The sequence below is a fragment of the Diuraphis noxia genome, unplaced genomic scaffold (assembly GCF_037042655.1).
Source record: "Diuraphis noxia isolate RWA-SAM2 unplaced genomic scaffold, SU_Dnox_SAM2 contig0005, whole genome shotgun sequence".
In the NCBI taxonomy this organism is placed as follows: domain Eukaryota; kingdom Metazoa; phylum Arthropoda; class Insecta; order Hemiptera; family Aphididae; genus Diuraphis; species Diuraphis noxia.
In genome coordinates this window covers 29,871,866-29,889,211 of record NW_028301715.1, presented here as the reverse complement: position 1 = coordinate 29,889,211, position 17,346 = coordinate 29,871,866, and the positions used below count along the sequence as shown (strand labels likewise).

The 17,346-nt window shown below is 29.6% G+C and overlaps 1 protein-coding gene across 1 annotated transcript in view; it reads left to right on the top strand.

Moving 5' to 3' along the window:
• LOC107163535 (octopamine receptor beta-2R-like) overlaps positions 1-17,346 on the top strand; it is a 167,906-nt gene that overhangs the window by 127,545 nt on the left and 23,015 nt on the right. The window contains exons 4-5 of the mRNA XM_015510992.2: positions 9,980-10,406; positions 15,337-15,858. Coding sequence (XP_015366478.1) covers positions 10,284-10,406; positions 15,337-15,858 — 645 coding nt within the window. The 5' untranslated portion in view covers positions 9,980-10,283. The remainder of the gene's footprint in view (positions 1-9,979; positions 10,407-15,336; positions 15,859-17,346) is intronic.

The window sequence follows — 17,346 nt, the reverse complement described above, 5'->3', positions numbered from 1 at the left end:
CGTGAGATGACCTCGAAGAAGCTCGATACTACTTTTTTTTAGCGTGTTTATCGTATGCATGGACTCAATAGTTAATGGATGCAGAATTTGTTAAAATTTGGTTGAACCTGAAAAGGACAGACGAGGAGGGCCCGCCTTAACCCCTTTCAGATTTACGACTGTTTAGGTTAACGAAAGTCCGTTGCAACCAATTGTCACTTCTCGGGCTGACCTTAGTCCGCCCACTCTAGGAAGTGATATTACAGTGATCATAACACCTCATAACCACATAAAAGCTGACAAAAACGATTTAGAAATTAAGTGTTTTGCTCTAGACGAAACCATCGTCTGTGTAATATTCGACAAATTGAATTTGTATTTAACCTCGCGGGTGATCGCCCTCACAATTTCACGTGATTCGAATTACTAGGAGAAATATTATTTTATAACAACATGATATCGTGGTGAAATGTTGTAGTATATTTATACCAATTACATGCCTATAATGTTATTGTTTAATATATAATATACTAGTAAGAGAACAATATAGTAATATTCAACATAAATCTAAAATAATTGTATATATTATGTGCATATTACGCACAATACTCTTTAAATTATTGTATTAATTGTCCATAAAATTGTTACATCGTAAAAGAAACGTACGAATACTTCTTTACACGTTTTAGAAAACATAAAAAACCCGTGTTTTGTTGGATGAAATATAATATATAACAACGCAAGTCATAAATTAAATCCTAATCCAATTTAAAAGTACGAAAATAATTTAAATAGCGTCATACATTTCAATGAGACTGTCGTTTTATTATTTTTTAATCATTTCAATTGTTTTTTTTTCATTAGTTCCTCTTTATTTTTATTCTTGAAATACATTTACAAACTTTTTTTTTTAAGTAATTGAATTGAATGTAAAAAAGTCAAGTAACATCTATTCACAATTTTTACCTTTTTATTTTTGGTTTTTTTTTTATTTTAGAAAATTATTAGAATTATATTTTATATGTACCTATATTGCAAAATATAATAGTTTAGTGTTATGCATTATAATACCATTTATAACATAATATGTTATTTTGAAAATTAGGCTAAAGTTTAAATACTTTGGTATTTGAATACAGCGAATGATACGGTGGTAGTAGCAAAACAATCGTTACAATTGATGAAATAATTTTGTGCCATATTATTTATTATATTAAGCTAAGCAGTTTCGATTATCAATATCTCACGAGTAAAAATATTTGTTCAATAAGTTATTACAATTAATTAAAATACACTAAGTGGTCGATAAGAAATATTTTTGTTTAAATACTGGGAATGCAAGAGTCATTAAAACTCGTATGAAACTTTAAACTTATATTTTATAATATACAATACGTTTAGTTGGCCATGTCTTCGAAATTTAACATCAACTTCCGAACATGTGGGTATCCTTCGGTCCGTATACATTAAAATATGTGTCGTATCGTTAATCTCTCGGTGTTGTCTTCTGACGTCTAATTTTATTAAATTAAATAACTACTGGCTCCTTTTAACTAGACAAACGCCAAAGTTAAGCTAACGAGCGAAGAACCGAGAATATTCCAAGATGGTTTTTTCCATCCAAGTGACAAGTAATTTGTTATGAAAGTATATTATACCACGCACGCATACACACACACACACACATACACACACATACACACATACACACACACACACACACATATTCATTACATTTTTTCATCTCGCTAGTAACTTTAAAGTATAGCAGTTGAGGTCATCTCAATTAATATAATATATATATTATACTAGTTCATGAGTCATTGTCACCGTTGCTTTACTCTGCGGTTGTTGGAATTAGTTAGAAACTAATAGTTTAATCTGTACAAATTCCTAAACATATTATATTATATACGTGTTACGTTGATACGCATTAATTTCAATTTGTCACAGAAGTTTTTGTATGACAATATAATATATAATTTATATGTATGTATATATGTATATATCATAGTTTTTTTTGTATCATATACACAATTTTTATTGCTGACGTTTCAGAAAAGTTGTATAGAAATTATGGCTCAAAATGTTCATGATCCAATATAAGTTTTTTGTTACAAAATTTTCGTAACTGACAGAAACTAAAAGAAGATACATAGCATGATACAGTGATACACGTTCGAAGTTTTGGATCTTATCCAAAAAAATAATAATAAATGGAAATGGCGAAAAAAATGTTTGGAAATAAAAGAAACAATTAATATTGCAGACTGATAAAATTCATCTTAGTCACCGAGCCCAACAGACCAATACAATATACATATTGTCTAAGGATTCGTATTTTAACCATTCTTCATTTTATCAGTAGGTAAAGTATTCTACTCCTCTGAGATAAAAAATACATTTTTTCTATACATTTATGTTAAACTTTGCATTTTCTCAAATTAAATATAATTTTCTTCGTAATAAAAATAATAATATTATACCTATATATTACCAAAACGAGGTTTTGTAAAAAGAACAATACGATGATCATATTAGCTATTGCAACTTAAAAATAATTTTCAAACAATTCAACTACAATATCAAAATAAAATTTATTTAATTTAAAAACGTTCGATAAAGTATATATAATGTTTATTAGTCTATATGAGTAAACATTATATTTAGGTTGGTAAAAATGAAAGCAATTTTTTATAAACGTTATATAATGAAAGAGTGGCATTCGATGAATGCACGGATATGCGTATTTGAATACCATAGATGTTCTTTATATTTTACAGTTTTGATATTGAAATATTTAAAACGGTGTTTTTAACGAGAATTTAAAATACAATATAAATAGGTTTAAATTTTTTATTATAAAAGTGATCATTTTTAATTTAAAATGCTCCTTAGTTAGATAACATATTTATTGAACATTATTATGAGTACCTTAATGTTACCTAATTAATTTGACTTATCTTATACATTTTCTTTAACTGAATCATTTTTAATTGAAAAAAAAAATATTACACTTTTTACATTAAGAATGTTCATATTCGTTTTCATTCATATTAAAGAGAAAACAGAAAACGAACACATATTAAATTGTGTTTATGTTTAATGATTTTTAATATATTATAGTTCATGTCTATCGAGAGAACATGCTGATTATGCACATATTTACTTAAAACCCTGTCATCGAGACCTATTCCATCATGGGAGGGTGGTTTTTGGTTTTTGTCAGGTTTTGACGAGTTTTTTCGCTGGATGGAGGTTATTTTAAACAGCGAGTGACTGATTGTAGTTAACTATAGTATATTGGTGAAATGTTTTGCATTTAATGAAAAATTTGGTTTATGACGCTATTAATGTGATGTGACGTAAGATACGATAATACTATAATATTATGATTACGAAGCTAAATACATTTGATGCATTAATCAGAAAGTTTTTTTTAATTCTAGTTTCCTGTTCTAAGTCGTAAATATGAAACTGAAGGGAAATAAACCTTTTACGAAACGTTTAACTTGTATATGTATATTCTTGATATTTTAAATGTTTTCATTATTATTATGATTGCTAAGGGCAACGAAGTATCTGATGAAGTTAAAAAACATAAAAGTTTGGTTTATTAGTATTATTTCTATTATATTGATGTTCTGCTGTAATAAGATTAAAAATTTGACGATAAACTTTTATGATATTATAACCAGATGCGTGAAAAATACAAAATAAATATACTTTCAATAGAACCATCATACTGTAAGTTATGGGTTCTCATCGTTGAATTATAAGCTATAATTGATAAAAAAAAAAGAGAGAAGGACTATATCATATTATATTGAAGAATTATTTTCGTTTAGCTATAAATAATTATTTATTTTACAAGTATACAAGCATTATCTGTAGACTGTATTATCAAATAATGAAATATTATTTAATTTTACAAATATTGCATTATATTTCATCGTTTGTATTTTGGTTGAAACACATAATTAAGATTGATTTTTAACTAAATCGATTAGAAATTGAATAGTATGCTAAAAAAGATTTTTTGCAAGTTATAAACCCATTTAACAGGTGAAACTGAGATAATCTTAAAAGTTATGTGTTAAGAGGAAATGTTTTGTAAAATATTGTATCAAATTAAATTATTTAATGTTGCTTATAATATCTTTACTGAAATTCAACTGACAGCAAAATTGTAAAAGTCGGTCAGTATTTCACTGTTTTGTTTATATTCAAAGTTATTGGTGGATGTAACTTTTAAGATGCAATATTTATAATTTAAATTAAACCAACTATACGGTGGCTTATAATTTCCATTCGAGAAACTCGTCCGGAACTACCAGATTAGTTCAATGTTTGCGTGTTAAATTAAAAACTATAAAAATACTTTTGGAAGATCATGATCCGCTTTTATTGTAAAAGTTGTTTATAATTTATCTAAACTCCTTGCAAGTTTGAAAATCGATAGATCGTTTCATGTGATATACTCAGTAATACACAGCAAACATAATATAAATATAATACTGTATTTGAATTATTTAAATTATTAAAAAGTACTGAGATTTAAGACTCTGAGTGAATACAATTTTACTGCAATTTTGTTTTATATTGAAATTTAGCGTTTTATATTTTCTTCGGTAATGACGCTGAAAAAAATGATTTAGTTAAAAAACGGATACTTTAATATCTACTTTTTATGTTTTAACAATTTTCCTAGCGTTTTTCGTTATAAAGGGTAAAAATGTTAATTATTGGCAAACTCTCGACCGCTGTAAACACTGGAACTGCAACCTCGACCAATTTTGGGTGAAACTAAGCGTATACACATTTATAATTGTGTAACGTATACAGCTTAGCGACTAACGATCGTTTTACGAATACGAGAAAAATTCATTCCAACACCGTCGTGGTCCAATATTGTGAACAAAAAAAGTATTATATATGTACTGCGCATTTTTTATCCTACAAAACTCCTCTTTATATATCATATAAAAATGGAAAAAAAAAATGATATCCGTTCTCTGTTACACGATTATCGCACCCGCACGACTCGCTTGTGAATATTATCACGTCACGTAATCCGGCTATAACAGGCACCTTTACATAATATATACATTATATACCTAAATAACGTCATATATACGCCAACCGTACACATATTATAATATAATAATAACATGTAACTGTACAACGCTGGGTAGTATTTTAGTCGCCGCAGCGGGATTTCATTCATTCCTCCGTGGTCGGGGTCAAACACGCCGAATATAGCGCCATAGTATTATTATTATTATTATTATTATTATCATCATCTACGTCATTATTATCCAGTAAAACGAATTAATATTGTCGTTTCTGCGTCAACTCAGTCAACGAAGGTTTTATGATATTATTATCGTTAGTTACGCAACAATGTTAAATTACAATGCATGTATAATAATATAATATTATATATGTGTAATAATAACGTAAGAATAATCGACGGACCTATTTGAATAGTTGCGTTTAAAACGTTTTATTAAGGTTAAAACGATATATGCGTACAGGCAAACTAACGCATAGAGTATTATATTATAATTAGCGTGAGATTGAAATACGTTTTAAATAATGACATACGGAACTACATTATAAACAGATCCTCTTAACGACATTTTGTTGTGATGATGTAATATAATGTATTCGCGTGGGATCAGATATTTGATTTTTTTTTTTTTTTGGTTTGGTATCTGAGCTTTGGAAAATATGGCCATTGGCCAATAGTTCATTTTTTGCAGGATATCAAAGTTGGTTGAGAAACTGCTCGTATTTACGTGGGGCAATATTATTTGTTATTGAGAACCCGTTTGGTCACCCATCCGAGAGCTAGTGACATGAGTGACATTGGTTTACAGCAGTCCACGAGAATCAAATATTATGAGCATCCGCGTCTATTATGGTATGGTTGATCGAGATGAAACGTCGTGCAATATTCAAAAGTCATGCATAACACACGCGAAACGGCGCGGTGTTGCGTATTGATCAGACCGTGTGTTCTGTATGCTAGGTATATTATGTAGACAAATGGAATAATATATTCAACCTAGATTTTCTTTTTTTTTTAAAAAAAACGAAAATGATTGTACTCTGAAATAAACGTCAACGCGTCATATTACATTTCTTTTTAAATTATTTTTTTGCTTTACAATTCTAGACGAAATATTCTATTATGATATTTTGGGTAAAAATGCCGCTAAATTGCCTATACGACGCGCCGTCTTACATTTATTATATTATATTATTCTCGTATTATTATATTATCATAAAACTGTTCTACAGTTATCGGTGACCTTATATGTACAAATAATCTAATCTATTTCATGGGCTTGTTTAAATTTCCATCTACTTATAAACTATTGATCACACCTTGACCTGAATTATATGATCGACCGCAGTTTCGATACTTGAATCAAGAGCTGTTACATACAATGAAAATCATCTTAAGTATTATATAACTTTTTAGCAATTGTTTATACGAATTAAAAGATTAAAAAATTACGAAACTATAAAAGATATAATCTCTTATAGTTGTACGTATTATACCAAAACTGTTTTTTTTCAATCTGTTTATTTTATTTTGAAAATAAAAATAATATTTGTGGTATTTATTTTACTACAATATGGTTTTAGTCTAAAAATGAAACATTTTTTTTAAATTTCTTTCTCTACTCTGATGTAGTCATTATTTTCATAAATTCTCACTTGGTAATTTTTCTTGATTCTTCGATGGCTAGTGTGCTTTAATAAAATTCATTCACACCATTGCATGTACCTATTTATTAAAGTATGAAAAATCGTAAATTATATTCGTATTATCTGTTACGTTATGTTTGGATGTAACAATATATAATATTATTATATACATCACACGAACGAAATTTCACATAATTGTGTGTATAACATGTATGACAATATAATTGTACGTATAACATGACAAAAATATTTTTTCTGTATATTTTATTAGACCTTACAAATTACAATAAATAAAGCTTTTACCCCAAAATGCCGAGAACACCAATATTGAGAATGATCAATATTTTAAATAATTATATAAAAACAAAAAATATGTTTAACTAATGTTTTTAGGGTAAAATCCATAGGTAGTACTGAAATGTAATTATTATTTATCATATATAACCATTTAACATTTCAATCGCATTGCTAAATACGTAATTAATCGCGCTCAGGTATAGTTCACTACACACTGATATGAGTGATATGACATTGTTATGTGTAATTCAGAAACAAAAAAATGTTTCCAAAAGGTTTGATTTATATAACACAATCTCATTTTGTAAAGTCACTTTTTGATATTGTCAAAATTGATCTCTCCGGTTCATTAAACATTGCTGTTGACAGTGATAGGTAAGTGAGGCTAAGTGAGGGGGAAACGATGAGTGGTGTGGAAGAGGTCACATTTTTCCAGGCAACTGACACGTATGTTTGATCGCGTGACAATTTGACCGCATGTCATTGCAATTTATTATAGAATTCCCAATGAATTAATTATCATAATCAACCGTATCTGACATGATCCAGTAATAGCGTGTCATTAACTCGTACTTCAGAAGAATGATTCAACATTGAAAATTATAACAAATTACATTATTTTATTTAATCAAACCTGATTAATGTGAAATGCAAATTTAGCACAGTGACAAAGAAATGGCAAAATTATATATTAAATAATCTATATAGTTTTTTTTTATCAGACCATCCATAAAATATTTATTTACATCAACCGTATTAAATTTGATGTAGTTAGTTGATGAGGTAGAATTATGGTATTATCACTAAAACATTACTCAGCAATCAGCAGTAGGTAGTACTATAGATATGATACAATACATAAGTATATTTATTTATTATATTTTTTGTTAATCTGTTAATATTATTATTTTTTATCAGATCATTAAATCACTACACCATCACCTGCTCCTCTTAAGTGCCTGGGCCGGTATCTGAATGTAAAGCTAAATTTAACTGTTTGCAAAGTGGAATTGAATGAGTTATTGGGGGTAGATATTAACACCTATAAGATTGTTAGAATTTTTTGATTCAATTAGGGGTAATCACTTTTTTACCATACGTCACGATATTAATAGTATAAGCTTGTGTGAAGTTAGTATTTAATTTCTTAATTCTTTGCTGCACCTTACGTAATAATATATAGAACAAATTAGGTAGTTAATTTTTTCATTAATATGAAAATTTAAAAGATAACAATTTTCGTCTTTGTGCTTCATATATTTTGCATAAATTCAATTTGCATCATACACACAGGTACCTACTCGTACAATGCAAAGTATAAAATCTACAAATATCTTTAAATATTTTAATAATCTCATTATAATGTTATTTTTTTCACACGTATTTTTTGAAAAATAATGGACATTTCTGGATTATGTACAACTTTACTCTGTTAGAAAAATATTTGTACATTTATGTAGGTACAAGAAATGTTCAATCGGTTTACGTGTATCAAAAGCGTTTTCAGTGAAAAAAAAAAAACCAAACAATAACAGTTTAACACAGGCTATAGTAAAACTAATAACTCTGATGTAATTTCTGATATAATTCTAAAAATAAATAATGATTTTTATGGTTATTTCAAATTTTGATGGAAAAACAACGACCCCGATGAATGCTGGAATTTCTTGGAGGTATATTATGTGTACAGTTTGAGGGTAACTTTTTAATAAAATATACGATTCTCGTTTAATTAATTCTCTAGTTGACTGTACGGCGTGAGTTTATTGACAAGGTTTACTAACAATTATCTTTTGTGTGTAGGAATCTTATTGACAAGAGATAATATAAAATGTAAAAACCTTTTAGATTCTCGAGAAACTTAATGACAATCTTCATGGAATCTGGCTATGACTGTTAGTTACTGAAGATTCTATGGAGAAAAAATATTGTTACACGTAAATCAGCTATTATATAACAATACTCGGTAAATGTATAATGAATTGGTGAAAAAAAAACGTACTGCGCGAACAATATAGCCAAGTAATTTTTTTTTCAACTATCTTATTGAACGTATTTTTGTCACTGCGTTATGTATTCATATTGTCTAACTTTGAGTTTTCGGTTATCACTATGAAATGTTTTCCAACGTTTGTAAATCGTTATTAGTAAATTATAAAAAGGTGCATGTACGTTTTTATTTCTAATGGCATATTATGTAATAAAAAATTGAAATACAATCGATCTATTAAAATAAATAATAAAATTTTTAGCAAAAACGAGACACGTGCGTGTACTCCAGTGCGATGTAATATTGCTATTAAGCCCGTATAAAACTAAAGAAAATTATTCAACTTTTTAGTACTACACATACAGAGTACTATACTTACGGAGAGCTTTACAAACCAGAAAGATCTCTAGACTTGTTATGAAGAATCGCGCCGAGTTAGTGACGGGACGTACATCCATATACATACCATGTAGAAACTTGTGTATCCACTTTTATACTCAACATGCAACCTAAATATACTTCTCATCTAAACCCTCGTAAGACTTCACATATATTATCTAATCTAAGCCCATGTTGAACTCACATTTATCTTATTTAAACCCGTTCAAAACTTGTATAATAAATAAAACGTATATGTATTATTTGTTTTTTATTCATTTATTGTTATGATCTGATAACACCAACATCGCTGTGCAACAACAATACATTAGCTATATTATTATAAATGTTGAAACATTTTTAAAAATCAGTATATAAAATTACATATTAAATATGGATGTGTTTATTTTGTCTTGTAAAGTTTAAAAAAAAAAAAATTCGACGGAGATACTAATTTTAAAACAATAATATAAGTAAACATTTTAAGTCAACAATGAATCTTTTACTTAATGTAATACTATTTACATATTTTCCTCGATATTTTCCAAAACACTACGTAAATATGATTAAATATAGTGTTATAATTTTTAAATATATGTTTTTCTTTTGTTACAGAATTTGGCGTTGTACCTAGACCGATTTGGTCGTGACACTGAAATCTGCAGTGATATCAACTTTCCGAAAAAATTGTCACAAAAACATTCGGCTGGTGTACCACCTTCAGCGATTATAACCACGGTATTATAGGATCGTATACCACTGTGTACCGCATACCGTCCGGTATGTCAGCGGACGGCCACGGTAACGTCCTGAACCGAACGTGATCGACACGATTGTTCGCCGGTATGGTTAAACGGCCGGTGACCGAGTACAATACTCCGGTTACTTCTCAGACGCCTATTATACCGCAACAGCGGTCATGGAACATGGTAACGACATGTTCAACCACACCCCCACGTCCATCGTCACGACACTCGATCCCAGGGACTCACTCTACCGGTTAAGTGTCATGGATAACGGCACCGATCCCACGGTCCAACAGGTATTTTTTATATTAGATGATTTTGAGTTATAGTATTTGCATTTAAAATTTATAATATTCTACATAGGATAATCATAATTAGAATTTATAATATTAGTCTTAGTGCCTGATATTTGGGTGTTAAAGAGTATTAGGGCAAAACAGCGTTTGAATTTATATCGCTATTTTATATGGCATCAATGTTGTAATATTTTTCGGTTTATACAGTATAATATTTTGTTGTAATGGAATAGAAATAAAGTGAGAAAAAATTGATGGTGAAAATTTAAAATACTGCTTATTTTAACTTTAAGGATTATTATCTGTAAATACTGCAGGTATGTCAAATGTCCCGTCTGACACGACGTTTGGTATTCGACTGGGAGTCTGACAGCCTTATATTATCTTTTCATGAAGTGAATAAGATTCATACATAAATTATGTGATAACCACACTAAAAAAATACACCACTATAGTATATATTTTCACTCTAGTTGAATGAAATACTTGCTTATCATTTATGTATACTAATTCCATAACAGTAGATTGTTTTACAAAGATATGAGATTACATTGATACGAATGTCAGTTTATTCAAACTTAGAGCTAATCCCTATAGAGTTCAACATAATCTCAAAATTATGTAAATAAAGTATACATTATACAGACTCAGTATTATAATTATACCTTGTTGGAATGTACGTAAGAAGGTTATTTAATATTGTAGATAATATATATTTTTTTAATAAATCAGACAACAATACTGAATAATTTCACACGGATAGTTATTGTCATGATATTAATTGGAAATATTTAAATTATGTTTTTTTTTTCATATTAAAGATTATTATTATAGCTTAAATCATTAGCAACATGTGGGTGAGAGATAAGTGATTTGTAGATTGAACTTGCATATATCATGAAGCGATTCCTGAATATCTGTTAGGTTTTTATTTCTAATGTATATAACTAAGCAAAAAGTTGAATGTGTGTTTTAAAAAAAAAAACTATTTTTGAGAATGTCAATAAAACTGACTGAATGTTTTTGTACTCTTCCGTCCATTTCAAATACTTAACTGAGATTGTAAACCATCCCTACGTTTTTCTTGTGTTCAATGCATATTGCAGTATGAAAATCTGTCCGGCGTGATACAAATTGGTAAACCTACACCGTAAAATATTAAATAATTATTATATAATTTATGTAGCTTATTAAATTATGTGTATAGCAGTCTTTGATAGTGATTTTTTAGTAGTTATCAATATTATTGTTAATCTTCCGTTATGTTATTGTATTGCAACTTGCGAGGCACTTGAGTCAATTGATTACTAAAAACATTGTTGACTTTACTCAAACAATCTTAAGATAACAACATACCATTAAATTGGACCGCTAAAAATATTTCTGGACACCATTGAATACGACTACTTAACCTTTTTCCGAAAAAAAAATTCGGATCTGGTAAAAATGCAGCTGTAACAGTAACGCGCGCCGGGTGGTTTGAAGGGCTTATAATTTAATATCGCGTCGTCGTCGTCGTCATCTTCCGCGTAATAACCATATTTTCCGATCATTTTATCCTTTCTATAGCGTTGGTTGCCCATCCCGACCGTCATAAGCCTCCCACGGATATTACATAATAACTTAGCGCCGTTGGTCACGCAGCAATTTAAACTTAAAACCCTATCGTCTATAGGTATATAATTACTGTTACGATACAATAATTATCGTCTTACCGATCATCTATCTTAAAAAAGTTGCTTCGAAAAATCGATATGAAATTCGTTAATATTGATAGGAAAAAAATCGAAAGATACAAATTTTGCAAAGCGTCTGAAAAAAAAATTAGTAAATCCATTACTGGGCTGCATATTATTAATGCTACAGCGGTCGCGATTATCTCTTCGACCGTATGTGACGTGCGTGCTCATTTGCCCGGAACTTAGGCGATAAGACACGCGTGTTTAATAAACGTCAGCCTTTGACACGTCGGTTCCTGGTTCAACACGATACCAGGTAATGTCTCATAGATACCTACAACCGGGTGTCAGGTATATTTTCAAGCGATTTAAGTATACGTTTATTTTAACTGTTTGGCATAAAATCACTAACGACTCTGGTAGGTATAAATCGTACAGCATAATATATTTATAAAATATGATAAATCTTTATAACATAATATATGATAAATTGTTAAAACATTATTAACTACTATATTTATATTGTATTTTGTTGTGACTATTCTGCAAATGGATCACATGCAGGCTTAATTGGCTCGGGTGGTGTTTGCGAGGAGTACGAAAGATTTTCGATTAACCTACTCATAGAAAATTCTGCTCTATATAGTTGTTGAGTACGTTTTGAAAGTCCCATCTGCATATAATGACATTTTGAGTTTATCCAAAACGGAATATCGGTTTGAGAGAGAGAATAATATTAATTGCGTGTATACGTAATTTCAATTTGTACACAGCTAAACTTCCCGTATTTAGATCGATGTGAAAACTAAAAATAAAAACGTTCTGATTTCGTCCATATTAAGGAAAATAAAATTTAGAGATTTGAATTAAACTATCTACCTTTAAATAATCATGTGTACATTTGATACATCTTTTACTTATTTGTAATTATGGTAAATGTATTTTAACTTTTGAAATATAATTTGATTTACGCCTTTACGGTGAAACTAATCATTTTGATAAAATGTATAATTTTTCTTTAATTCCTCGTCGAAGACAGCGTTTCAATACTAAAAGCAAATAATTGAAATAATAAGATTTCTACATGATATCATTCGTATCAAAATATATTATAAACTATAGTCCCCAAACGTTTTTAAAATTTATTTTTTACCAATGCCCAAACGAAAAGTACAAACGAAATAAATTTAAACATTTCGGTAAGATTCTTATCTCCCTCACGTGTAATTTATGTGTGTTTGTGTAATTAATAACATATAATATGTCTGAATCACCAAACCTATTTTACCAGAGTAAGAGGACATGATGACAGTTCATCAAAATATACAAATTACGAGAAAGGCTTCAAAGACTATGTAACATTGTTAAAAAATAGTTTTATAATTATTGAAATGTTGGACGTAGGTACCTACATTAAAAAATATAAATACGGTGATTTTTTAAGCATTCTCGCCCTATTTTTATGCTTAAATTATAAATAAATTCCAACTATGATTTTTGGAATTTTTAAACAATATATGTTTAATTATAATTATTTTTGTCTACTATTATTTTTATCACAATATTATTATGGTAACACGCTTCTATAATAATTCATAAAAATGATATATGCTTAGTGCTAATCTTTGAATTGAGGGGGGGGGGGGGCTAGATATTCCTCGATTCCCTCTCAGCTATTTGTAAATAATAATGTTTATATAATTTTATTATTATACAATATTATGCATACGTTATCTTGTTTGTATGAAATTGTTGTTCTTAGAGCTTACACAAATTATACATTTAATAATATATAATACTATATTTTTTCTGTATAATATATTTACATAAAGCTTGACAAATTGAATAACATGAGCATTAGCTAGCGCCGTTAGCATTATATCCTAATCGTTTGAGCCACCCACACCCTATGATCCCTAGGTAAATCTTTCAGTGCCGAACTTCTGAGAAAAGATTATGAGATATCTTCTTTAGTTTTATCATCTCGTAAATCACAAGTATTCAAGGAGATAATATTATTAAAGACTTGGTTACAAAAATTTTGTATTTTTGATATGAAAACAATATGTTAAAATATGTTATCATGATTTGTAAAGCATAGTAAAGCCTCGGTCACACGCGAGCGTTGAAAGAACGGACGTTAATAGTTATAACGACCGTCGCAGCACGTATCGGACGTCATCGACGTCGACCGGACGGTAAATCCAACGGATGTCAAGTGTTTGACCGCCGTGCAATAAATCGCATAATTTAACAACAGACGTCAGTAAAACGCTCGTGTGACCGAGGCCTAATGTGATCGCGTATATTATTATAATAATTTCAGTAAATTAATAATAGCAAAATATCGTTGTGTAGTGTTTGTACTTTTAGATTTTACGAAAGGTTTTTTTTTCTTCAAATTAATCCAATACAGAGGGTTAATCGGCTTTAAACGCTTGGTTTGACGGGGATAATTAAAAAGTATAGACTCGACATTACGATTGAAAATAATCTTTATGAAACATATAATATTCACAAAGTTCTCGGTATTTTTTTTTTGTACGTTGTGCACTTTCGGAGTACCTTCACTAACTATTACAATATACTTCCACGAGAAGTCGCCTATACTTCAGTCGTAGTTTTTTCATTATTTCATTGTTGAATGCCGTCCGATAATGCGCCTAATTCAGTCCGATAAAACAACTTTTTGATTTTGGATTTTCTCCTATTGTTATATTTTTATCCACGTCGTTCATTGTACTAACGATATGAAATAATTACAGCGTATGATGAGATGATTATTTTCATACAAATACATTTCACTGAACGATCGTGCTTGGTAGCGGATATTTTACAATAATAAATAAAATGAATAAAATAAATTAAATTAAAATAATGTCCAATATAATTTGTGTACCTATTAAATAAGTTGTTGAAATTATATTAATTTTTAGCATTTAATATTCAAAGGTTAATATTATTTCAACGAGTATTGTATTTAAAAATCCTGAGTCTGTAAAAAGGAAGGAAAATGTTTTTTTTTTTATGTATTTACTCGTTTATGTTATTTATCGGGATATCGAAAGATCTAGAATTCTAGAACGTTAACCTCACTTTGCCAATAACGAGTGAAAACACTTAAAATTCACAAAGAACCCACCCACTGCTTAGCCAAACTTTTCCACTACTTTATCACATTTACCCCACGGGTCAGTGTACTCACAGTGTTTATTCGATTAATAATAATGATTGTAATTGAAAATACGCAGGTGACCGGCGAAATGATGGACTGGTCCGATTACGTTTCGGTGGCGCTGAAAACGTCGATCATGGCCATCATTATACTGACATCGATCGGAGGCAACCTGCTGGTGATCGTATCCGTCGCTCGACATCCTCGGCTTCGGGTGATCACCAACTACTTCGTCGTGTCACTGGCGTTCGCCGACATGCTGGTGGCCATGGTGGCGATGACGTTCAACGCCAGCAAGCTGATCAGCGGCAAGTGGCTTTTCGGTTACTTCATGTGCGACGTGTGGAACTCGAGTGACGTGTACTTCTCCACGGCTTCCATACTGCACTTGTGCTGCATCAGCGTGGACCGGTACTACGCCATCGTCAAGCCGCTCAAGTATCCGGTGCTGGTCACCAAGCGGCTGGTGGCGTTCCTGCTGCTCGTCACGTGGGTGGCGCCGGGTATCATCGCGTTCGTGCCAATCTTCTACGGCTGGTACACCACCGACGAGTATCTGGCTTACCGGATGGCGCATCCGGATGACTGCGATTGGGTCGTGAGTACCTATACTACTTATTTGTTTATTTATTTATAATCATCAAAGACGGTGTGGGGTGAGCGTGAAGACATCGCGACCTGTTATAAAGATTAATTTGTTATCAACATTTTTTGTTTTTCAATCGACTCACAAACTCGACTGGATTAATTCACTGGAGGCATTAAATATTAGTCAATTTATTCAGCTGATTTAAAAATAATCTATCAAATTAATATAGTATTAGTTTTTATATTTTATAGGTCAAATACCTATATCTAAATACACGGTTTTAAATTTTAAAATAATAATCCAACACTCTGATAATACTTAGTAATAATATTTTATGCTTGTTGTTTTTCTTGATAAAAAATATTACTTAAATAAATATCCACAAAATCCTAATAATGTGATCCGCAGACTAATTTAAAAAGTAGGTTAATTTCTCCAAACTGAGTTTAGCTGATTTTTTATTTCCATACTAATTTTAAACTTAATGAGTTAAATGTATTGTTTGTTAACTGTTAATTTCCAATTTGGTGAACTCATGTTTGCTAATCTTAACTTAAGTCCATTATTTTCATTAACTATTGTACCATAATTTGTGTATTATATTATGTACAGTGTGTAGGTAAGCTTTTCGATTGGTCATGTGCAATTTTTGTGTGGTACAAATTATAGTCGTATGTTTATGGTCACATCATTATTATGTATGGATTGTCCGATATACGCTTTTTCTAATATGATTTTCAGACCGTTTCATCGTGATGACTAGTTTGAGAACAGAGCATTTATAAATTTGCAATAATCATTGAAATATATCATATTGTGGTACAATTATATGATCTTCAAATATTTGTCCGGATTATTTAATTTTTGGATAAACAATGACAAATATTACAAAGTTATATAATTTGTTTCATGATATATAATAATTTTGAAAAATGTACAATGATTATAATTATGACTGTGATAATTTTTAATTCTTATAAAACAATATGAGTTACCTTTACCTATATCATAATAGTTTGTAGGATTCATTTTCGCTCATTTTAAAACTTGCATGTACTAAAGAGTAAGTTTCATTAATTTTGCTTTTATTTTATTTGACCTCCCATACGGCTATTTAAATGTACTTCAAGAGTCGTTTTATAAAAAAAATTTGGTATTATGCTGTAAAAAACTTTTGGTGCAGTATGTATGATTTAAGAGTTTGGACGTTTGATTTGAAATTGTTTCTATAGTTTAAGAATTGTGTTGGAATATATCGAAATAAAAGGAAATATGTCGGACCTGTCAGAGAAATATAACTAACAATTAGTTAGTAAATAAAGTGTGTAATTATGGATAAATTATAACAATTATATAATATTTTTCCACTGCTATGACAGTGTCAACCATACCTAACAGCAGTAAAATAGATATTTTTAAAATAATTATATATTTTTCTGAGACCTGCTAGAGCAGTTGACAATAATTTTACCCAAATTGTTTCCATTATAAGTGTTT